The sequence below is a fragment of the Hippocampus comes genome, unplaced genomic scaffold (assembly GCF_001891065.2).
Source record: "Hippocampus comes isolate QL1 unplaced genomic scaffold, H_comes_QL1_v1.1 scaffold427, whole genome shotgun sequence".
Lineage (NCBI taxonomy): Eukaryota > Metazoa > Chordata > Actinopteri > Syngnathiformes > Syngnathidae > Hippocampus > Hippocampus comes.
This window is the reverse complement of record NW_017805871.1, coordinates 743,457-767,023: the sequence shown is the minus strand read 5'-3', so window position 1 is coordinate 767,023 and position 23,567 is coordinate 743,457. Positions and strand designations below refer to the sequence as shown.

General features: G+C 44.2%; 4 protein-coding genes across 4 annotated transcripts in view; 1 reads left to right on the top strand and 3 right to left on the bottom strand.

The window, feature by feature from the left end:
• Positions 1 to 4,115: 4,115 nt before the first annotated feature.
• On the bottom strand, positions 4,116 to 11,589 carry slc29a4a (solute carrier family 29 member 4a). The gene is made up of 11 exons (XM_019888722.1): positions 11,392 to 11,589; positions 9,856 to 10,216; positions 9,173 to 9,304; positions 8,976 to 9,089; positions 8,549 to 8,677; positions 7,952 to 8,026; positions 7,567 to 7,835; positions 6,265 to 6,385; positions 5,982 to 6,169; positions 5,661 to 5,901; positions 4,116 to 5,137 (listed from the first exon to the last, which is right to left on the bottom strand). The coding sequence occupies exons 2-11, from the start codon at positions 10,088 to 10,090 to the stop codon at positions 5,001 to 5,003; spliced, it is 1,641 nt and encodes a 546-aa protein (XP_019744281.1). The 5' UTR covers positions 10,091 to 10,216; positions 11,392 to 11,589; the 3' UTR covers positions 4,116 to 5,000.
• Positions 11,590 to 14,120: 2,531 nt separating this feature from the next.
• atp5mf (ATP synthase membrane subunit f) lies at positions 14,121 to 15,837 on the top strand. Its single transcript, XM_019888724.1, has 4 exons — positions 14,121 to 14,224; positions 14,987 to 15,094; positions 15,199 to 15,315; positions 15,707 to 15,837. The coding sequence occupies exons 1-4, from the start codon at positions 14,209 to 14,211 to the stop codon at positions 15,733 to 15,735; spliced, it is 270 nt and encodes an 89-aa protein (XP_019744283.1). The 5' UTR covers positions 14,121 to 14,208; the 3' UTR covers positions 15,736 to 15,837.
• A 29-nt stretch (positions 15,838 to 15,866) lies between these two features.
• cpsf4 (cleavage and polyadenylation specific factor 4) lies at positions 15,867 to 18,416 on the bottom strand. Its single transcript, XM_019888723.1, has 8 exons — positions 18,022 to 18,416; positions 17,843 to 17,893; positions 17,555 to 17,707; positions 17,372 to 17,467; positions 17,000 to 17,093; positions 16,825 to 16,897; positions 16,570 to 16,728; positions 15,867 to 16,419 (listed from the first exon to the last, which is right to left on the bottom strand). Exons 1-8 carry the CDS (start codon positions 18,122 to 18,124, stop codon positions 16,351 to 16,353), a joined length of 798 nt encoding a protein of 265 aa, XP_019744282.1. The 5' UTR covers positions 18,125 to 18,416; the 3' UTR covers positions 15,867 to 16,350.
• A 527-nt stretch (positions 18,417 to 18,943) lies between these two features.
• LOC109527029 (serine hydroxymethyltransferase, cytosolic-like) overlaps positions 18,944 to 23,567 on the bottom strand; it is a 6,177-nt gene continuing 1,553 nt past the window's right edge. Inside the window, exons 2-12 of the mRNA XM_019888703.1 lie at positions 22,823 to 22,938; positions 22,612 to 22,754; positions 22,362 to 22,477; positions 21,827 to 21,987; positions 21,438 to 21,519; positions 21,049 to 21,261; positions 20,855 to 20,968; positions 20,356 to 20,478; positions 19,955 to 20,071; positions 19,688 to 19,798; positions 18,944 to 19,593 (exon numbers count right to left, since the gene is read on the bottom strand). Of these exons, the coding sequence (XP_019744262.1) occupies positions 19,421 to 19,593; positions 19,688 to 19,798; positions 19,955 to 20,071; positions 20,356 to 20,478; positions 20,855 to 20,968; positions 21,049 to 21,261; positions 21,438 to 21,519; positions 21,827 to 21,987; positions 22,362 to 22,477; positions 22,612 to 22,754; positions 22,823 to 22,938 (1,469 nt within the window). The 3' untranslated portion in view covers positions 18,944 to 19,420. The remainder of the gene's footprint in view (positions 19,594 to 19,687; positions 19,799 to 19,954; positions 20,072 to 20,355; positions 20,479 to 20,854; positions 20,969 to 21,048; positions 21,262 to 21,437; positions 21,520 to 21,826; positions 21,988 to 22,361; positions 22,478 to 22,611; positions 22,755 to 22,822; positions 22,939 to 23,567) is intronic.

Genomic DNA, 23,567 nt, shown 5'->3' with positions numbered 1-23,567 from the left:
TCATCCAAAAACGCCTTACTATACATGGTCGTTTTCAGCAATAAACGCCTTACTATACATTGTCGTTTTTTTCATCCAAAAACGCCATCCTATACATGGTCGTTTTTTTCATCCAAAAACGCCATCCTATACATGGTCGTTTTTTTCATCCAAAAACGCCATCCTATACATGGTCGTTTTTTTCATCCAAAAACGCCATCCTATACATGGTCGTTTTTTTCATCCAAAAACGCCATCCTATACATGGTCGTTTTTTTCATCCAAAAACGCCATCCTATACATGGTCGTTTTTTTCATCCAAAAACGCCATCCTATACATGGTCGTTTTTTTCATCCAAAAACGCCATCCTATACATGGTCGTTTTTTTCATCCAAAAACGCCATCCTATACATGGTCGTTTTTTTCATCCAAAAACGCCATCCTATACATGGTCGTTTTTTTCATCCAAAAACGCCATCCTATACATGGTCGTTTTTTTCATCCAAAAACGCCATCCTATACATGGTCGTTTTTTTCATCCAAAAACGCCATCCTATACATGGTCGTTTTTTTCATCCAAAAACGCCATCCTATACATGGTCGTTTTTTTCATCCAAAAACGCCATCCTATACATGGTCGTTTTTTTCATCCAAAAACGCCATCCTATACATGGTCGTTTTTTTCATCCAAAAACGCCATCCTATACATGGTCGTTTTTTTCATCCAAAAACGCCATCCTATACATGGTCGTTTTTTTCATCCAAAAACGCCATCCTATACATGGTCGTTTTTTTCATCCAAAAACGCCATCCTATACATGGTCGTTTTTTTCATCCAAAAACGCCATCCTATACATGGTCGTTTTTTTCATCCAAAAACGCCATCCTATACATGGTCGTTTTTTTCATCCAAAAACGCCATCCTATACATGGTCGTTTTTTTCATCCAAAAACGCCATCCTATACATGGTCGTTTTTTTCATCCAAAAACGCCATCCTATACATGGTCGTTTTTTTCATCCAAAAACGCCATCCTATACATGGTCGTTTTTTTCATCCAAAAACGCCATCCTATACATGGTCGTTTTTTTCATCCAAAAACGCCATCCTATACATGGTCGTTTTTTTCATCCAAAAACGCCATCCTATACATGGTCGTTTTTTTCATCCAAAAACGCCATCCTATACATGGTCGTTTTTTTCATCCAAAAACGCCATCCTATACATGGTCGTTTTTTTCATCCAAAAACGCCATCCTATACATGGTCGTTTTTTTCATCCAAAAACGCCATCCTATACATGGTCGTTTTTTTCATCCAAAAACGCCATCCTATACATGGTCGTTTTTTTCATCCAAAAACGCCATCCTATACATGGTCGTTTTTTTCATCCAAAAACGCCATCCTATACATGGTCGTTTTTTTCATCCAAAAACGCCATCCTATACATGGTCGTTTTTTTCATCCAAAAACGCCATCCTATACATGGTCGTTTTTTTCATCCAAAAACGCCATCCTATACATGGTCGTTTTTTTCATCCAAAAACGCCATCCTATACATGGTCGTTTTTTTCATCCAAAAACGCCATCCTATACATGGTCGTTTTTTTCATCCAAAAACGCCATCCTATACATGGTCGTTTTTTTCATCCAAAAACGCCATCCTATACATGGTCGTTTTTTTCATCCAAAAACGCCATCCTATACATGGTCGTTTTTTTCGGATAAAAACGCCTGACTATACATCGTCGGTTTTTTTGGGGTAAAAACGCAGTATGGATGAAAACCGAGGTTTGACTGTATCTGCATTGCAACTGATCCCACTGACTGTACAAAGGCATAAACCACCTTGCGGGCCGGTTCCGGCCGTATGTTTGACACCCCTTTTCTTGGCGATCGTGAATAAAGTGCAAATAAAACACCCATTACGCACACTATCAAAACGTGCAAGCCAACTTTATTCATTGTTTCAAGATACTTTGTTGATCAGGGCAACTCCGCTGAAATAGTTGAGACGGTAGTCTGGTCTGGATGCTTTCAGGGTGCTCTCTGCTGGTCCCAACGGGGCTGGGGGCTGAAGAACCTGCAAAACCCAAAGGATCGCGGTGAAATCAAACTTCGTTTCAGATTGGTGAGGAAACATCGGATGACTTTCTGAGGGCCCTGATAACTTTTCCCATTCAAAGTATTCACTGTATATCGATCAACATATCAGAAACATTTCGGTCTCACACTCCAGCAGAGGGCCCGCCATTAGCAAAGGGGAAACAATAAACCCGATTTCGCTTTCCAATGTCAGCTAACAGCAATAAGAATCATTGTAAAATTCGACCGCAAACTCGCAAGAGGTTCGCGCCCGTCGTCGACGGTTTTGACAAGGTCTTTACGGAACTTAACGGCGCCGTCGACTGGTGACCAGTAGGAATGACAAACCTTCGACTTTGTGAGAGAGAGAGAGAGAGAGAGAGAGAGAGAGAGAGAGAGAGAGAGGAGAGAGAGAGAGAGAAGGAAAATGACAAAGTCGGCTCTCATCATTTACTTCAAAGAGCCGGCTCTTTGTACCGGCTCGTTCGCTAGCGACACATCACTCCAGGGTTATACATCGTCAATCCACGTCAGTCTTCCGACATCCTTTTCATTTTTTTTTTTGGGGGGGGGGGGGCATCCGTTGGGAGTTGCTCTTCATCGTTTCTCTTCTAGTTTTTCTTCACTACCGGTACAATATAAACTCTCCCCCGTAATAAATAATATGTCTCAGCCACTTTTTCTGCCAAGCCTTCAATGATTTTAGCAGTTCTCATTCCACTCCAATTTCCTGGAGTACACTTTCATTTGTTCTCATCTCCCATGTCACATTTAAAATCCTCCATATCTCCAGTGCATCAATCATGTCTTCTTTCTTCCTTTGCCTCCATGCCTGTGCTCCATATCCCAAGTCCACAGCCCATTTCCTGAGTGTCATGCTTAATTCTTTGGCTAGTCCTTTTCACCTGAGTGTCCTTCTGTTTCTTTTGACTGCAGTTTTGGCATTTGCGCTTCTAGCTGAAACTTCATTCTGGATTGTTCTATCTGCTAATAGCATGCATTTGAAGTGCTGCTTATGTACTGTTTATCTTGATTCTTATTTAAGAATTGCTCTCACTTTCAGCGAATGTATCATCCGGCCTGGCCTTTGTTTTATGTTGGTTGGGGTTGGTTTTCGGTTTTCTCAGTGTTAAACATACGCCTCTTTAGTTTAGAAAGGTGAATACTCACGTTATTGTACCTTCCAGTGGCAGAGGATTGAATTGTTCTGCCTGTCAGAAATAGATTCTGTTCTGTCGACAAAGTTTTGAAACAAATCATCTATCGCTAACCTACCGCTTAAGCGGTATGTAACCGAGCACCCTGATAACCTTTGTCAATGATGTCGACGTGCATCACCATGGAAACGCTTGAAAGTCATCTTCGTCAGCCCGATGCTGCCCCCTGCAGGCCGAAACGCGTCACCTGCGAGAGAGTGTTTCATTCAGTCTACAAAACGTCGTGATCGTCTGCCTTTAAGTATGTCACATTGTTTGGGTCCCCTTTCATTCTCATTATACTACGTTTAGAACATAACGTTGTCTGCGTGGGCTCCATAAATCCGCCGAAATAAAACGACATAAAGATTATATTTAAAATTCAATTGATATGAGTCAGAGCTTCATTATGCATCTACAAATGACGTATGATGTGACTGTCCCGTTTATTTGAGTCCGCATTTTTTCGTGTGCCATACTGTCATGACATCAATGTCAAAATCAGCCGTCAACGCTTTAACGTCCGTTCAGATTTCTATGACGTCATAGAAATACTGTTTACGACCACTAGGAGGCACATTTGCATGGGATCTGGGGAAAGGGGTTCGGAGCGGTTACGACAGAGAATTAAAGCAATTTTGTAAACGTTTCAAAAATGATATGAGTGGGTAGTATCATTCCAAGAGGCCATTTAAAGCCCCAACACGAAGAATTGTGCCATGGTTTGGTAATTCCATTGCTCAGATTTGGGACAAAACAAGGTCAACAGGTTTTGAACCTCTCAACTCCGTTTTTGTCCCACTGCTCCACAAGATTTGCTCTATATAAAATACAATAAGCGACAAGAAACACGAGAAAAGTTCTGCATCTTTTTATAATACAGAAATAAACTCACAAAAATATCATTAGCCCTGGCAAATCACATCTCTTTGCTCTTTTAAACGTTATTCCTAAATATATTTACAAGGTTCAGACAGTGACGCTTGTTGATTTTACATTCACTCTTTTCTCAATAACATTATTTCGGAAAAGGTAGATATATTTGGCACTCGATGTTTTGACCCCTCAAAATGCAACACCGATCCAGCAGATCCTCCAAAGTCGAACACAAATGTTCTGTGGTGCTGATTGAGATCGAAACAATCTTGCCACCATATTGTGAGCTCATTTCTTCTGGTCTCAAACTGTTGCCACCATAAATCTAGAACCACAACTGTTTGGTTGACCTCCAAATTGTACTATTTGGTCTGTTCGATTTTGGAGGTTCCACTCACATGGAAAGCATATTGGCTGACAAAACAAAAAAAAAACAAACCTCACAAGAGACAACACAAAGAACACTGTGCAGAAGCTGTCGGTCACGGGTTAGCAATACCACTTTATGAAGAACTGACGTGGTCAACGTTAATCCATCCATTTATCTATTTTGTCTGCCACTTTTCTCCATGAAGGACCTTTATTATTTCAGGACCATGGGTTGTCACTATCTCCAGCTGAAGTCTACAAAAAGAGACCACGTCGTAAATGAAACCACACCAGTATGCCTAAAACTCATTTCACAGTGAAACACTCCCAAAAAAAACTCCGGGAAAAAAGTTCATCCACATCCACGAAATCTTCACTCTCATCCTGGCTGGAAAATAGGAAGATATGTAATGCTACATTGTTTCCTTCATAGGGGAGACCGTCACCCTCTCCTGCTGCTAGTGTATAAACTTCTATGCGACCATGTGAGGACATTCAAAAAGCAGTCATGTTTGCGTGTACGTTGAGGGCGGAGAAGCCTGTTGTTGGACGAGCTGTGAAGCTGTAAGCGGCGTACGCCACAACAGAGCCCACCATCAAGCCTGTCATGTAGGAGACAGTCATCACGTTACCTGCACAAAGAAATGCTTCGTTATGGGTCTGTGGTGGATTTTTCAGGTCTCTCTCTCTCTCTTTTCATTCATCCATTTTCGGATCCGCTTTATCCTCACAAGGGTCGCGGGGCTTGCTGGACTCTTCGGGGGGTAGGCGGGGGACACCCTGAACCGGTTGCCAGCCAATCACAGGGCACACAGAGATGAACAAACATCCGCGCTCACACTCACACCCAAGGGACAATTTAGAGTGTTTCATTCACCTGCCATGCATGTTTTTTGGAATGTGGGAGGAAAACGGAATACCCGGAGAAAACCCGCGCAGGCACGGGGAGAACATGGAAACTCCACACGGGGAGGTGGGATCAAACCCGGTACCTCTGCACTGTGAGGTCGACATGTTAACCACTCGACTCCCCCCACCCCCTCTCTATACTGCGCGGGAGTGGTTTTTTTTAAGGGGGGGGGGCACTCGTTCACTGTGCTGCCCTCATTCAAACAAGCCTTGACCTCGTCTAAATGAGATATGACGCCGTCTTACCTGCAAGCTCCCTCTGCTCCGGCGCCACTTTGCCAGCGGCCTGAATCATTGGCACGGAGCCAAAGTACCCGTTGGTAACGCCCATGAGCAGGGAGAAGAGACACGGCCAGGCAGGGTGGGCCAGGGTGGGCGCGTGCGCCGGGTACACACACATGATGAAGAGAGGTATGAAGACAACTCTCAAGCAGGAGAAGAAGAGCAGGCGGCCTCCAGACCAGTCGTAGGGCAGCGCCGCCAGAATCTGAACACACGTTGATGCTTACAATGCTTCTTTCTAGATTGTTTTGAGGAAACGCGCAATGCTCATCAGATGCTCCTCACCTTTCCTACAAAGTCGGACATGTTGAAGGTGGCCATGATGAGGATGGGCAGCCACTCCCCTAAGGTGGGGTTCCTCATCTCGGACTCCAAGCCGGGGAACAGGCACAGAGTGATGCTGTAGGTCACCGCTATGGACACCATGTAGGCCCAGATGACACGGGACACCACGTAACGATGCAAAATCAGGTCTGTATCGAGAGGACGCACATAAACAGGAATAAATGTCAAATACGGGATGAGTTGAGCATACAAGAGGGCATTTGTGTGAAATCATTGGCTATACCTCGAACACTAGGCCAGGTTCTTCTGAACTTGATTTTTGGGGCGTCAAATCGCACATATGTCCCACCCACATATTCCTCAATGCCCTCTTCTGTTGTGGGTGGCCCCATTGCGCCATTCCCCTGAGGAGGAAACAAAATCACCGTCATGGTCGCGTCAAATATCGGACGAAAAACATTCATCAGCGCGCTTCTATGTCTTCTTTCCTTTCACACAACATGCTTGAGAAAAAAATATATATACACGCATTTGGGCGCATGAAAATTGCGAAGCTCCAGCGAGTCACGATGCCATGAAAAGAATGTACCACTTTTTTTTTTTTTTGGTTTGTTTTCTTTTTATCGCCAAAATAAAGCACAAGTATGATTTCACACTTTTTTTTAAGAGCTGACGGTGAATGAGGCCCAATGTTTTGTCATGGTTGAAGGACACGATTTAATGACACAACACTCGAGGAACCATATCTCACAGTTCATGAATATATTATTACAAGTGGCTATCCCCCCCCCCCCCACCACCACCACCACCACCACTACCGCCTTCATTAAAGCGACAGCATATTGGCTGTATGACTTCAGCTTCTGATGGCTCCAGCCGTTAGCGAATCACTGTGAGCAACTGCAGCTTGATGTCAACACACGCAAGCGCACACACGCAAGCGCACACACGCAAGCGCACATGCGCGCGCGCACTAATCCATTCGTTAATGAAAAGGTCTCAGGAGCCAGAAGGAACCACTCTTCCTGATTATAGTCGTAATGTGGAGCACTGCCTTTGGTTTCCCCTGGCAACCGACACAAAGGACCCCCTGAATCATCCCCCAGATGCAAAGGCAAAACACACACACACACACACTCTTGTTGTGCGAGGACTGCATTAAAACAAAAGTAGGAAGACCCTCGCGCGCAACAGGACAAATGTTTAAATAAAAAGAGGATAGCCTGAGGTGAAACGTGGTCCTTACAAGGCCGCGCACGCGCAGATTCTAGTGACACTCGATTATCAGCTCGTCCACAAGTGCAAAGAAGGCGCGCTTCAAATAATAAATCACTTGTAGCATTTCTTCTCTTTTGTGTCTGGCCTTCTCAAACAGAATTATAAAAAGAAAAACCTGGACAGATCTCGAGGAAAAACAATGGTCAACATTTCTGCTCTGTAGGTAAGCTTATCACTTGTTTGTTTTGTTTTTTTTTGACCATTTTGTTTGGTGCTGTGCCTTAAGATTTTCCTAACGTATATGTGCTTTGGTTCATCAATAAATTATGCAATACCGTCTTAATGCAAACGTCAGGGTGCAACTTACAAATTTAACCTCCTCCGCCGTGACGTCATGGTGAACCCTGTAGCCGGTGGAGTTGCCGCGGGGGTCGTGACCTTTGCCCGGACCTTTGCCCTGGGCGTGGCTGGTGTAGTAGCGGATGAAGCGGGAGCGGCGCACCAGCAGGTGAAGCAGGAAGCAAAGCATTTCCATGCCAATGGAGATGAGGAAGAAGATGAGCGTGTTCCTCCTCTCGTCTGGGATCAGCAGCTTGGTGAAGATGCGAGACAAGGAGATGATGACCCCGGCGGTGCCTGCATGAAGACAGAGAACGAGCGGGTTCAATATGTACAGACGCATGAGAGAGGACGCCGGAGGCCGTTGTGCAAGACAGCGGTCAACGGAACACGTGGATATTTTTGGTACTCACTCTCTCCAGTCATCACCCCCTGCGTGTACCTCTTGGGCAGCATCCCCATGTAACCATAGAAACTGGACTGTTGCACTGGAAATGGATGAGGAAGTGGTTTAACAGTCAGCCAGTGGTGGGCAACGCATTTCGTTCCTCTTAATACCACCAATATCAAATTATTATTTAAAAAAAATAAATAAATTGATGCGCGAGACTAAATATGAGGGATCAGATTCGGAATCAGCCCAAAACAATAGCCGAGAAAAGTTGACATGCATCTCGGATTTATACTGTTGGTGCTTGACTTCATTCTCAATTGCTTTAAGATGATTTATTGCTACATGCAATATTTTTATGGTCCATACAATGCTGCTGACTATCCTCGCTGCTGTTCACATTCATTTTTATATGTCATGAACTGTTTGCACAGTATTAAGCGTGCACAGCAAATACAAGCCCACTGCCCGGCGTAAATATATGTGCACGGATATGTTTGGATTTCAGATGATTTGATTTATTGGATGCTGCTGTCAAATCTTGAATTGCCCTTTTGGCGGGGAAAAATAGGGGCGTTCTATTCTATTCTATTCAGCGATGGCGAGCTGGTTTGCTTACCTGTACAGCCAAAGGCAACTACTCCCACTGAAACCAGGTTGATGACATAAGCTTGACTGTTGGTGAACTTTGCCAACCAGACGTCAAAAACGCTGACAAACACCAAAGGCCCCAATGCTAAGATGTAGCCTGCACAAAGAAAGAAAGGAGATACACACACACACACACACACAAGAATCCCCGCACTTCAATCTGGACTTTGGAGAATTTCTTTGCAGAAACATATTTCCCTTCTGCTCTTATGATAACAAACACTTTGAAACTTTCATCTAATTGCTGGCAGCAAGAGGAAACCGACTGGAAAGGTTTTTTTTTTTTTTTTTTCACTTTCACGACCTCTGAGTGGCTTCTCAATGCGATTCAAGTCATCAGACGGAGATGTTTTGCCAACCCGAGGCCTTTCTCTGTAGGTTAATGTGCGACTCACCCACGGTGATTCTGGTGTGCATACTGAGTCTTTCCACCAGCACGTTGTTGAGGAGGACGGCCAAAAGCGCCACCAGGATGTACGTTAGACTCATGTCAAACACGATGGATGTCCCTGGAACGGGCCGTTCGTCAAACATCGTTGCCGTTGACGTTCTTATAAGTTACATCACGGTCACATTGATGGTGTGCTCGTACCGCTGAACTTGTGGTGAAGGTAGTCCACGTCTGTGATGAAGCTGTTGTAAGGCAGCAGGAACCCGACTCCAGCCAATAGCATCGCAAAGTAGATGCCATGGTAACGGTCGTCAGGGATCGGCTCCTCAAAGTCTGAGCGGGAAGGTGGGAGATGAGAGTTATCGATAAAAAAACAATAGCAAATCACGGTCCGGGGCCTGCACACGAGACCGTTATTAAAAGGAAAGACGTACAAGAGAGCAGCAAATCTGATGTCGTTTTTTTTTTAGATCATTTATATGCTTATGGTTGATCCACGTGGATGAGTGTTTTTTTTTTCTTTCCTATTTGGATCAACACCAAATTGACCCCCCTCCTGTAAATGTTTGACATCTATGTGATTGATTTCATTTTATATGCGGCATCATTCTCTGAAAGTGAAGGTGTTGCATTGTCAAGTGAAAAAAACTACAGACTAATAAAAAGTAAAAAGTCTACACACCCATGTTGAGATGCCTGCTTCATGTACTCGGAACAAAATTAGATCATTTCAAAACGGTTTTACTAATATGACCCATAATATTTAATTACCCATCATTCGGATGAGATAAACCGTAGAAAATGGATGCAGTACACTGAACAATGACCTCTAGCCGACTTCAAAATAATGCGTTTTGTGTGTGCAGAGTCAGATAGCGCCTCACCGGGCTCAGACAGCGCCAGAACGCCTCTCTCCGGGACGTCTTTGCCGATTTCCTCCTCTTCCAGCTGGTAGGAGTCAAAACTGTAGCTGTGCACCACTCCGCTCTCCCGTCCATCCCTCCACGCCTCCCTTCCTGCATCCCTCCACCCGGCTCTCCCCCCATCCCTCCACACGTCCCTCTCCTCGGGCGTCTGCGCCGGGGTGGCCCTGCGACGCTCCGCTCCCACCACGTCCATCTTATGCAGGCAAGTCGGACCTCTCGCTAGACACTTCTGGGTGCGGGCATGTTGCGCACAATTCCCAAGAGACGCCCCGCCGTTACAGCAGCGAGTGAGGCAGGAAAATTTTGGATGGTGGAGGAGCTACAGGGAAGGGGAAAACCATGGGAACCAAATGTAAAAAGACGTGAAGGTTGAAGATAACAGACATCCGGTCATAAGCTTCAATAAAAGTATACGGTGACAGACAAGCCAAGGTGATACAAGATGTGGGAGCTTTGTGTGCGTGTGTGTGTGTGTGTGTGTGTGTGTGTGTGTGTGTGTGTGTAGCCTATTTACTGAAAAAGAGCGGATGACAAAAGATGCATGACTCTGAGCCGCTGACAGTGTATATGCATCATACAGGTTATTCAGTTTTCGCACAACACACCCGTCACCCACACACAGCATGCAAGCGCTATGTCAGTAGGGTAGCTGGGCTCCATCTTTCAGTGGCTCTCATTAGCTGAAGGCTGTTGACGTAAATATATTACAAGGCAGATGTGCAGTCTCGATGGGTGGGACACGTGCTCCTCTACGTCATATACACGCAAACGCTCGTGTGAGGCTGCAGGATCCAAAAAGTTTGCGCTGTGTCACTATTTAAAGCCTCGAAGTAACCTGAACTGAACAACATTTTCAAAACATAAAAAAATTGGTGCCTTTACAAAGATGACAACCAAACAACAACCACCAGATGAAACATGCAGTTATAAGAATACTTATCTGATGTATAAATGTAACTGCGATATGTCATACAATGAAAACAGAGCTATCTTGACAGAACCCAGCACTGGAATAAGAGGTCATGTTAGGTTTATTCCCCTGAGAGGCGGCGATTGGCGAAAAAGCGCCTGTTTATTTGCAGCTGGAAGCCGTTCCAATGACGACCTCGTGCAGGCGCTCGCGAGCTTCTTAGTTGAAATTAAAAGGCAAGCCTGCGACATGAGTTGAAGCGCAATCAAAGCTCTTGCGGCTTCTGTGGTGTTTTTTCTTTTTTTTTTAATTCCAATTAGCACATGCAAGTGTGTTTTTATCGTATGGGCCCAATGGTGCGCATCTTGAACAGTGCACACGTTCATGAAAACACAACGCGCATGCATCCTAGCGCCGTTTTAGAAAGAAAAGCGAATGCTAAAGCTAAACCGACTACCGCAAAAGACGATTGCTGTTTATTTTCTCATTGAGTCCGCCCAGCTGCGCTCCCTCCCAAATATTCTCCCTTCAGTCAAGTTGCGCTTTAAGAAATTTTAAAAACGGCAACAACAACAACAGGTTACCTCCGTGCCGAGGCCGCCCCTCTGTCTGACCGCCCCTTCTCCCCGGCACCGGTGGCTCCTCAGTCGGTCTCCATCCAGACGGAGCCTCGCGCCTTCTGACGCAGCATCCAGCGGCTGAGGAGGAGGAAGAGGATGGGAGAAGCACAGAGAGAGAGAGAGAGAGAGAGAGAGAGAGAGAGAGAGAGAGAGAGGGAGGGAGGCTCGCCGCTTCGTCCCTGCAGTTCTTCAAAGTAATTCATAAAAGAAAAAAAAAACTCCAAACCTTCACATCAACATTGCTTACGTTTTGTATTCGTTTATTTTTTAAGAAAATCAATGGTGCATTGGCGAGACCCACTTACCACAATGCTGGCACAGCAGCCTGTGTCACTTTCCATCAATCCTTTTAAATATGTTAATTGTTGGAGACTCAACTCATGCCTGCAGTTTGTGCTGGAATATGTATCCAAAGGAGAATAATTATAAAAGACCCTGCAGTTACATCACTGGATTTGTACTTAATACATCCAGTTCACCCCATATGTATTCATGTTGGCTATCTAGCTATCTATCGACAATATTAAAATGAATATTGAGGCAAATAACGCTCTTCGACCTGTGACCCGACCGACTACCCCAACTCACACATTGGGAAGTGAAGAAAGGAAAGATGAAGAGAGAGCTCGAGACAGCGGGGCAGCAACAAGTCAACCGGGTGAAAACGAGAGATGAAAGCCAAGAGAACAGGTGCAGATGTACGGATAGAGAGATCAAGGGAGGGAGCCAGATGGAGGGGGGGGAAAGGAGGAGGAAGAAGAGCATTTATTTGTGAGGTGATGCAGATGAAGCCTTGAAAAGATGGGGGATACGCATTACGGGCCAAGCGTGCCAAATGTTTTACTTTGCACAGGATTTTGTGTGTTCACGTACTTTGAAAATAATATCTGTGGGTCCATTGGGTTTTGGTATTATATTTGTGAGTTTCATGTCTGGATGGTGATCAGTAAAAAAAAAAAAAAAAAAAAAAAAAAAAGTGTTGAAAATGATGGTGTTGAAAAACCGTGTGCAACCGAGAGGCCTGCTTCTTTTCCTCGCTCCATACCTTTCTTGTCACTAGTGTATTTCTTTAGGGCCAGTGAACTCCTTAAAGCAGCTCCCGCAGCTTGAATGAGATTGTTGTCGAAACAAGATCGCTGTCCAGCTGATGTGTCCCATGTTGTTTGGCCACACAGGAGAAACTGACAAATGCAAAGGACACACGGGGAAAAAAAGATGGAGTGCATGATAGACGGCTGAACAGGAAGTGGCAATGTATTAGAAAGCCCCCCTCGTCTTCTTTATCCTTCCATCTTCTACCCTCCTTTGGGTTCTAAGCGCCATTTCTCCTTGTATTCCCCGCCATCGTTTCCCATCCCTTTCTACTCCGCACCCGAATGTCCTCTCTTCAATTTCCTCTTTTCTGACCGAGCGTTTCTCCGGCCTCATTCTCTTCCTCCACCTCCATCTCTCTCCATCGGCTTCAAAGAGCTGTCTCTGTGGCAGACCTCCAGGGCACCTGCCTCTTCAAGTGGAATCAAATCATCCATCTCACACTGGTTCCCTACGTGTGTGTGTGCGTGTGTGTGTGTGTGTGCGTGTGTGTAGCCAGTACAGACTGCTGTGAAGTGTACTAAGGCCCAAGGCGGTGCAGCAACAAACAAGCCAAACACAAAAGCGTTCAACAAGCAAGTCAAACTGGGCAACAGCGTGATTTCTTCTTCTAGATTTATTGTGGAAATTTAATTCATGTGGCCGCTAACATCAACTGTCAAAATCAAGAGCGTGTCTTTTGCTTTAATGCGTTTCCATCATGCGTGCAATTTGGTGCGCTTGATTATTGACTTTTTCAGACTGGAAGACTTTAGTTGTGAGTTAGTTTACAATGAAAAGCTCAAAGGACACAAAAAGAGAAGAATTTTGGGTCAGTATGTGTCGTGAAATTGTCAAGCTTTTAAGCACATTTACTTACAAGCCGCTGAGTGCGGGACATTTATAAGTTTTTCTTCTAATTAAAGTCATTCCAGAGAAACCTCAAATCACTCCAATAAAAGGAAGAGTCTTGGATGAAAGCCAAAACCACGACTGTGCACAGTGTGTGAGTGTGTGTCTGTCTGTGTGTATTGATCTACACTCCATATTACATCCATCCCTTGAGCCCGGACACCTCCACGCACAAACGAGCCAGAATTAGATCACTCTATCCTCAGGTACAGTACAGTATGTACAACAGTGCTGCGGGCAGGGTTGTTGTTCTTTGATTGAATCACTTTCACATCAATCCCCTTTGACTCACTGGAGACTTGACTCCAAGTACAGTTGTTTTTATAAAACTCCCTGTGATTGGCTCATGACCGGTTCAGAGTGTACCCTGACTGTTGCCTCAAGTTAGCTGGGATAAGCTCCAGCCCACTCGTATGTTTGTGCTATCGAGCATTGATTGATGGATGTTTGAAATACATTGCGAAATGATACCCAGGGTCAAAAGATTTGGTAATAATGGGGACATTTGAAATCTGATGGGGTTTTTTCTTTACGTCTGTGTAGATTCTCAGTCAGAAAGCTCATGTTGATCCTCAGAGGTAGAATCGAGGTAACTGGATTTATTTATTTTAAATATATAAGTAATTTATTGAGGTTTGTTTCTTGTTTTGCTCCGACGTTCAAAAAAGACTGGCTTGATTTTATCCATGTTACTGCCCTCTAGTGGAAAACTAATCAAACTACATTTGCACCCATAATGCACCGCGGTCGGCTCCCATCATTCTCTGCAGCTCAAGCAGCCGAACTCCACCGGTCAAGATGGCGGACAGACTAGGTACCGAGCGTGGTTTTATGCGCAAATTTCACAATTCTGTCCGTTTTGTGGGCTTTATTAAGGAAACAGTCCGACATTTGTGCATATTTAACTGCTTTTTTCAATTAACTGACGGTGAACGAATCTTTTTGCATGTGTTTGTTAGCCCAAAGGCCGCATTGAATCCTTCGAGTCACGTCAAGGACTTTGCGTGTCATTGCTAATTATGTTCAAAAATATGTGTAGCGGATTGATTAATTAAAGCAGCAGCAATCCGTTATTCAATTTGTGTATTTCCAATGCCTTGCCAGTGCTTGTTTTGCTGTTTTGGCTAACTCAAATTAAGTTGATAGTCCTCCCGAAAATTCCGATTGCTAATAAATACTTAAGAGGTACCGTAACAGTATATTTACATTTTTTATAAAGTCTTTTTTTGAGGTGGGAGTGGCTGGCTTATGTCGAACGTCAACTTTCCATTTGAAAACGTATTTCGACCATTGTGGATACAAAAAAATCGTCCTGAACTAATTAGTATTTGTATCGTATTTGCTGTTGGAGTTATTAGAAAGCTCTTTATGGTGTTTTCTGAAGACATCGCTATTTAATGTAATGTTTTCTTCACATTTGTAATTGTGAGCCCTGTTTTATGTGATCCTGATTATTTTTCCAGTGTGTGAATGCAGCCAATGCTCATGCTGCTTCGATACACTGAAACGCCTGTACACCACAGTCCAGGAGTAAGATTGATTTTGAACCGATTTTCCAATTATCTCCTCTTAATAGTTCCCATAGCTGAGAAGCGTCTGATGGACGTGAAACTGGGCGAGTTGGGAAGCTGGCTCGGAGCACGAGACTTTACCCCCAATGGGATCATCTCTGCCGTCCGCAGGGGTGAGGACACCCGCTTGCAATACAGTACAAACCTCTGCTCCGTTTTCATTTTTCAATATTAATGTGTTCTTTCACCACCACCACACCCACCCCACCTACTCCAGGCCACGACAGATACTACAACAAGTACATTAACGTGAAGAAGGGAGGCATTGGTGGCGTCGCGATGCTGCTCGTTGGCTACATGGCTATGAGTTACCTGTGGGAATACGACCACATAAGTATGACACTCCCTTCCACTTTACCTTTCGCAATTGAGCTCTCTACTTGCAAAAACGGATTAATGCTGTTCAACACAAAATACGCACATTTAATAGACATAACTCAACAAATGTTGTGCCTGCCTGTCGATACAATAATTTGCAATTAACTTTTGTTCCTATGGTGGTAATGAAACACAAACGTGTACGCACATTGCTAAACTTCAATGTCACAGTAAGTGGATACAGTGTACAAAAATAATTCTCAATTTTCTTTCTTGGTGCTCTGAGTCAGTCCAATTTGACAAAGCTCCGTTGTATGAAAACCCTGATTGAATTGCTTTAAGTGTGACTCATCTTCTCCCGGGATGGTAAAAAAATGGTCTCCAATGTTTTCTGTCTTCCTTTATAGAACATGATCGCTGGAGGAAGTACCACTAACAAGCACCATAAGATCTTCAGGGATGGACCATTCAGCTCCTCCTACTCTGTGCTTTCTCAGCTTGTGTTCCATATGTGACCAATAAACAATATTAAGAGTTACCGTAGCTTTTGTTTTGATGCAACACAAATTAGGATGGAACATTTATTTACAGTTACACACTGAGAATTTGTCCACACACCATGTTTACACGGGCATCCTTTTGAGTGGATGAAACCAGTAATGATCGGTGTAGCTGTTGTCGACTGGAAGGGAATGATTTTGGGGGTTTGACCTTAGTGAAATAGACCGTAACTGCAAGTCTTTAGTACACAAAGGCTAATATAAGCACTACCAATAGAGCAACTGGAAATCAGACACTATTTTTAAGGTGTTCCTTTGTCTGCAAGAACTCCACTCAAGTACGGCACAAACATCTTGATTTTTTTTTCTCCACACTGTATAAAAGGCAAGAATACAAATTGAAGCAATGTAAATCTCTTTGTGCCTGTGTAGGATTCGACTGACCAGAAGGGAAAAGAAAAAATATCACAGGTTGTTCTAGGCGTTTCATTTGAGCGATCCACCCATAAAATGTCCATCTTCCCTGTGGTCTCATAACACCAGCTTGAAGGTCACTGCCCACTCAAGAAGGCAAGATGGCCCTTATTACACTTGTTGGCGTAGTGGCCCTTTTCTCCGCACTGCACACACAGAGGGGGGGGTGGTGACAGTTGGAATTTGTTTTTCCACGAAAAACATTAACCCCACCTCAATTTGGACTCAAAACATTTGCAAGATGCTCAAAAGAGTTGATTTGGTTTTATAAGACCTCGGCACAAAATCTGAATCACCTTGTAGCAGGTGACCTGGTCCAGCGGTCGAGGCCCTCTGTTGGAAATGAGATGATTCTGTTGAGTCACAGGCATGGAAGAGTTGTTGTGCGACCGCGGGCCGGGGCTGGTGTTGGTCAAGTGGATGACCGAGAACGACGAGCGGCCCATGGACCCCGTCTACAGCAATCAAAGCAAAGAGAAAGGATCTGTGGTCAGCATATTCGTGATGACCATCGTTGTCACGTTGTGTCGGTGTTAGAGCAGGTGTCTCACCTTTGTCTGATTTTGGTTTTGTAGCGGCAGGGGAGGCTGCTCGGGGGCTCCCATTGGCAATTCAAAACGAGGGCTAACAACAACAACCCAAAAATAATAATTCAGGCTTAATATAGTGGTCCAAAACTTAATTTGTTTGACATATAACTGAAACATTTGAATATTGAATACATACTGCATAAATTTGCAAGATTTTCCTTCTGGACAGAAACCCACGAGGTAATTGACACAAATCACTCTTCTTGTGTGTCTGTGCCTGCAGTCGGGACCTGAAACAGGTAAATTCACAGGAGAATCTAAGCATAAAACAAACTTTTGACTTAATTGCAACAACATGTAGTCGCTATCGATCGGTATGATGTCGCTGCAATGACACTTCCTTTAAAAACATGTTCTATATCTTTTTTAGTGATATGTAAAGGTGAGTTTTAATGACTGAATTGTTCAAATGAGGTATGCAGCATGGCTGTTTGAAAGTGCTCTATAAATACAGTTGAGTTGAGTGTTCGCTTTCATCACTTGGTCGGCGGTTCCCTTAAAGACCTACCGTGTTTGCAGAAGCCTCGATCATACCAGGGACAGTCCTTGATCTTGGACTCGGGATCGATGTGCAGGAATGGACATTCCTTGTTGCTACACTCGCCTAAGAAAGGTGACACACAGTGTATACATTAAAAATTTAAATCATGGGGTTGGTATGTGCAACAATATTCAGGTCCAGCGTACACACCAAACTTGGAGTAGAAATAGCATTCAGGCATCTTTGTCATGTCGTATTCGTGGAGAAACTCGCACTGGTCTCCTTTCTTGCAAAGTCCTCTGAGCCAGTGCTTGCACACAACTGTCTTCTCTCCGCTGATGTGACGGAAAGGACACATCCCACCTAGTAATGCAATGGAAATAAAATATAACAAATACAGTATTACACGGGCAGATAGCCTATTCTGTCCGTGTGAAGAAACAAAACAGAGGATCGTGTTCAATGATGATTGCATGAAGCAGGATGCTTTGTTTTTACCTTTCAGGCACGCAGCTCTCATGAAAAACTCACACACAGCAGACCCGGATTCTAAGGGGGCAAGGTGGGGTGTACATATTAAGGTCAAAGCATTGAGGGAAAACACAAGCATCCGTCTTGAGTAGTCGGGAAAGCGGTTCTGCCGTCATCCAGCTAGCAGTTAGCATGCGAGTACTTACTGTCCATGCCGGGAAAGGGCAGAGGCTGAGCCCCAAGCTGTTGCTCCACGGCAATCTCCAGGTCGAACTTGATGTGATCCGCGCTAGCCAGTAAATCCTGCATGGTTGAAGGCGACGTTTTTGTCGAGTCCCGCTATGAAACAAAACACCTCGGTTAGCTAATTAGCCGGTCATGTTTTTCTGGTCCCCCAGCCGCCAACCAAAAGCTAGCCAGGCTAGCCCCTCGGCTCAATACACCAGGTAGGTTCACTAAGGAAACCGTAAAACGGTGTTGAATTTTGCGGAACGGAAAGCCTAAACTTAAGACTAGTTTAAGTTTGTTTTTGTCGCGAAAGGATGCCCGGCGGAGCACGAGAAGCGCGCAGAATGACCTTTGACCCAAAACGTCACTTCCATTTCCTTCGAGTAACTTTTCCCTCTTTTAGTTTTGACAAACAGTGTCTTAAGACCATTACCGCCACCTACCGGATTTGAGAGGAGCTCAGAGCGGCAGGAATTAAAAACCCGTCTATTGATTGACGTCAAGTACGGATACGTACTAGTCTCGACATCAATTATTTAAAAAAATGAATTAATAAATACATTTGTTAATTTGGGAGAATTTATTTATTTGTGTATTTTCTTACTTTTACAGTACTTTCATATATTATGACTGTAAGAAAAACTAAACGTCAGTCACATGCACATCACTTTTTTTGAAACAAAAAATAAAGAAAAGACTCAACCTTGCGAGCACAAATGCTGACACAGGTCATGAAGCAGTGGACCATGAAATAACAGAATATCAAAATAATTACACATTTTGTGCTAACATGAAATTGTAATTCCTGGAATTGTAATTAATGACACATTTGACAATGGCACAGAGAAGGCCAAGTCACACACAGGCTACTTTTTGGACTGATCAATAGCACCAGGTAAATGCACCTCAGGCACACTTATTTTGTTGGCAAACAAGGTTTGAACCAAGGAGTGTCCAAACTCGGTCCTGAAGTGCCGCTGTCTGACATGTTTGAAAGGACCATTTTCAGGCTTCTTCACAGTTTTCTGATGAGGTCAAAGTGTTTTTTCCTGTATTTTGCATATGTAAACAATAAAAGTCCGGACGAGGAGTATGAGGAACTTTGAGTGTGATTGCGGAGCAACTGCCGTCGTTCGCTCTGGGAAATCGTGCTCCCGCCGACTGCAAAGACAATCTTCCCTGTGTGGCGAGTCTTTTGTTTAACTTTGGCCGGGCAAAACCCTGACAAGGACGCAGCTAAAATATGTAGGACAGAGGCCCTCAAATTTTTTTTTAACCAGATCAAATATACACACCCAAATTTACACCTCCAAAATTGTGTGCAATAGTTTCCATAATTAACAGTCCAACAACAACCATCAGTTGAGCCATCGTGATTTACAGCTCGGGGTGGCCAGGCATGGCAAAATGACCAGCGAACGCTTCAACCTCTGCTCTGAGCTCATTCACACGCTGTTGGAACTTTTCTTCCTTGGCCAAGGCCTGGATGAACTCCTTCAGAGTGGCCTTGGGATCCAGACTTCTCTGCACCTCCAAGGTCAGCTCAATGCCTGAAGGGGACAGAAAGGAAAAGTCAAAATTGTCGTTAATGTGTATCAATATACGATCCTAGCGGCTTCAGTGATGGAGCTGCAGATTCCTAACCTCTGTGGAGGAAGTCTGCCACCTTCCTGAAGTCATCTTCCAGCAAGCCTCTGGAGGTCAGCGCTGGGGAGCCAAATCTCAGCCCACTGGGGCGCAAAGCACTTTTGTCCCCTGCATGAGAAGATCAAATATACAGCATACTGTATTTACCCATATATATTGACACATACACATACATTTATGTTGATATGAACATTTGCACATTTTCAGTACAGTACGAAAAGAGAGAGGTGCAGCATCAACAACTAACTACTCAACAAATCTTACCTGGACAGGTGTTCTTATTACAGGCAATAGCACAGGCTTCCAGAACCTTCTCAGCCCGTCCTCCATCAGTTCCTTTGCTGCGCAGGTCCAACAGTATCAGATGATTGTCAGAACCACCTTGAAATGCAAATATAATCGTGACATCAAAAGGCTTCTTCGCATACGAACAACACTTACAGGCATTAAGAACTTAAGACTGACACATGCACTCACGCCTCACCCCCCAGCTCCCTTTCCCCCATTGCGCTCTTGTTTGCCGAGAACCCCTGTCAGATGACCCCACCCAGCTACTTTTCAAGCTGCCGCAAGTCACTGGCTCACTCGTTGTGGGCTGTTGCCCCATTCTACATGCCCAAGCAGCCAAACAGGATATGTTAATTTAAAAAAAAAAAAAAAACTACCAGTGACAATCTTGTAGCCATGCTCAATGAGGGCGGTGGAGAGAGCTTTGCAGTTGACAAGAACCTGCTTCTGGTAAGCCTTGAACTCTGGTGTCATGGCTTGTTTGAGTGCTACGGCAACACCTGGGGACGTAACGAGCAGAAAGACCTTGAAATGCTGCAATGAAATGAGCGGAATTGAGCAAATTCCATGCGTCATTCATTCTTTCCATTTGTAATTGGCAATCAAAATTGGCCACACAAAAACCAAACTTTCGGGCCATCTAAACCCAACCAATAAAATAATTCCCTTCTGTGGCCCGATGTTCCTATTTTGTATTTTTGATTGGAGGTTAAAATAGAAAGATGACATCTGCCATTTTTTTGTTTGATTAAAATCCAAAGGAGTCACTTTCATCAAGTTTTGATTGTCAATGTGAAATGAAAAGAACGAACGACGCACAGATTGAACAGCAACTGATGTCAAATAAGAGTACAAGTGTCTTGAAATGTGGAGGACCTGCAATGGCGTGGTTGTGTGGTCCGCCCTGCAACCCCGGAAAGACAGCCTGATTGATTAAAGACTCGAGATTGTAGATCGTCTCCTTCCCTTTGGCGTCCACACTGCGCACACCTGAAGAAGAACAGATGAGAATGAAACGGAATGCTTGATAACCCCCCCTTAAAAAAAATGGATGACCAATGACATTTGACCTTTCCTGAAGAAAATCAGTCCACCTCTGCAGCCGCGCAAGGTCTTGTGCGTCGTCGTGGAAACAATGTCACAGTAGTCAAAGGGTGAAGGCACGACTCCAGCTGCCACTAGTCCACTGATGTGCGCCATGTCTCCCATCAGATATGCGCCATTCTCGTTCGCGATCTGCCTCATGCGGGCGTAGTCGATGTTACGGGAGTAGCAGCTCGTTCCTGGGAAAGAAAGGAAATCGGTCTGAATGTTCATTTGTGTGGACAAGGCTCCCTGAAAAGAACCTCAGTTAAAATACAAGAAAATAAAACTGTCATTCCACTGCACAAAAATATCCTGTGGCTAGATTTCAATTTACTAAATTGACAATGCATTGGCAATGCACGTGATAGAGGACCTGCAATGATGAGTTTGGGATGGAAAAGGCGAGCATTTTCTTGCAGTCGATCGTAGTCGATGTAGCCAGTTTCGGGATTCACCTGAAACCAGAACACACAGTCTGACCAACGACTCACCAACAACAGCAAGAGCTGACGTACGGCTGCGAGGTTGCTGTCAATGGTAATGTATGAAAGCAAAATCACCAAACTGTTGTCTAAAAACTTCTCTTCGCATCAAGTTTTCCTGGGGTAAGATTTTTTTTTTTAATAATAGTAAATCAGAATAGGGCCTACTTGAAATCTTATTCATTGAACTCATGACCGAGGTGAGTGAAAACAAATGTATGTGTGTGTGTGTGTGTGTGTGTGTGTGTGTGTGTGTGTGTGTGTGTGTGTGTGTGATCACCTTGTACGGCATGGATTCAAAGAAGATGGACGTTGCAGAGATTTTTTTCTTTTCGATCATGAAGCCGTGTGTCAGGTGACCTCCATCAGGAAGGTCCAGGCCCATGATTCTACCATGCGGTTCCACAATGGCGGTGAAAACAGCAAAGTTGGCAGGAGAACCTACACAGAGAAGTATTGACGTTTCTTCGTAATCCATTTGAGATCCAGCCATCCATTTCCTGTACTGCTAATCCACATAAAATAAAGGTTATCATTGATGAACTTATTAGTCCCAAAATGGGGAAATTTGCAGACCACAAAGAAATTAGGAACATCTGGTCACATGTGCGCTAACTGGAAATGGATAATTTAGTGTCTTATAATTCAGCAGGTTTTGTAATGGTGGGGAGGATGACTGAGTACCTGGAAAAAAGTCGTGCAAGCACACCTACAACAAGTAAACGCAGTTGAAACCCCGAACCTCAGAATTGAGCAGCAAACGTGATGGCCACTTTATCTGAAACGTCAAATCACGTGTTTGAATTGAACGTTACCTGAATATGGCTGCACGTTCACGCCCCATTTGTCCGAGTCCAGGCTGTAGGCCTCTAGCGCCCTCCTCTGGCAGAGTTTCTGCAGCTCATCAACATTCTCAGTTACGCCATAGTACCTAAATTGTGACCATTGTGGACATGAAACTCATTTTTCATCGAAAGACAAACCCAAGCGCACTGCTCTCCTTCTTGGACGTAATCCTACTGTACACTTTCATGAATCGTTTCACAAATGTGTTTATTCTCTTACTTCTGACCAGGATATTTCGAGTATTTGTTGTTCATACAAGAGCCCAGAGCCTCGAGAACTGCTCTGCTGGTAAAGTTCTCTGACGCAATGAGCTCCAGGCCGTACATTTGCCTGTGCTTTTCCTTTTTAATGATGGAGAACATCTGAAAAACAGTTGTGACACATCAACTTATCTCACATGGTCCACACAGAAATTGATGTAAACACTGACCTCAGCGTCATTGACAGCCAGAGGTTCCAACATCATCTTCTTGTGCGAGTTCCAGGTTTCCTTTGTGACATGGCTGCCATTTGTGAAAGAGGTTGTTGTTGTTGTACAGTGCCGAGCTAAGCAGGAGGACATACGTTCCATTCATTATCCACGAGTGACAGAACAAGACGCAGTGATATCATCGTGCAATATATGAAAATGTCAACCAGAAAGAATTTTGACCCTCAGATGCTACTCACTTTGACTTGATCAATACTTTTAAGACGAGATCTTAACAGAACCTTGGCGTCATGTTCATGTTATTTCAGGACTCACCCGACCACATGGCCGTTTTCCAGTCCTCGAGAGCAAGGAAGGAAAACTTCCTGGCTAAGTATTTATTTTGTCAATTGTACACTGCACAGTGATATTATTTCCCCTGCATTTAACCATCCTATGAGCATTGGAGGGCAGTAAGAGTGATGCACGCAGGACTAAATACAGATCTCGTGTCAGTGCCTTGGCCACTGAAGCCAACTGGATTTTTAGTTGTGGGATCAAACCCACACGTGTTAGATTACTTGATAACTCTTAATGTCTATATGTGCGCAGCGATTGGCTGGTGACCAGTCCAGGGCGCACCCTGCCTCTTGCTCAAAGTCAGCTAGGATAGGCTCCAGCTCACTATTGAGGATTAGCACTCGAAAAAATTGATAGGTGAGCATTGGCTGAGCAGCTGGTCGGACAGGCCGCGTGCCCCCCCCCC

Coding starts and splice junctions, on each gene's coding strand:
- cpsf4 (XM_019888723.1), bottom strand. CDS start 18,124: ATGCAGGATTTACTGGCTAGCGCGGATCACATCAAGTTCGACCTGGAG. Junction 17,894..18,021: donor GCCCTTTCCCGGCATGGACA/GTAAGTACTCGC, acceptor TTGCCCCCTTAG/AATCCGGGTCTGCTGTGTGT. Junction 17,094..17,371: donor TCGAGGCTTCTGCAAACACG/GTAGGTCTTTAA, acceptor TACCTGTTTCAG/GTCCCGACTGCAGGCACAGA.
- slc29a4a (XM_019888722.1), bottom strand. CDS start 10,090: ATGGACGTGGTGGGAGCGGAGCGTCGCAGGGCCACCCCGGCGCAGACG. Junction 6,386..7,566: donor CGGCGGAGGAGGTTAAATTT/GTAAGTTGCACC, acceptor TTTCCTCCTCAG/GGGAATGGCGCAATGGGGCC. Junction 6,170..6,264: donor AACCTGGCCTAGTGTTCGAG/GTATAGCCAATG, acceptor CTCTCGATACAG/ACCTGATTTTGCATCGTTAC.
- atp5mf (XM_019888724.1), top strand. Junction 15,095..15,198: donor CATCTCTGCCGTCCGCAGGG/GTGAGGACACCC, acceptor CACCTACTCCAG/GCCACGACAGATACTACAAC. Junction 15,316..15,706: donor GTGGGAATACGACCACATAA/GTATGACACTCC, acceptor CTTCCTTTATAG/AACATGATCGCTGGAGGAAG.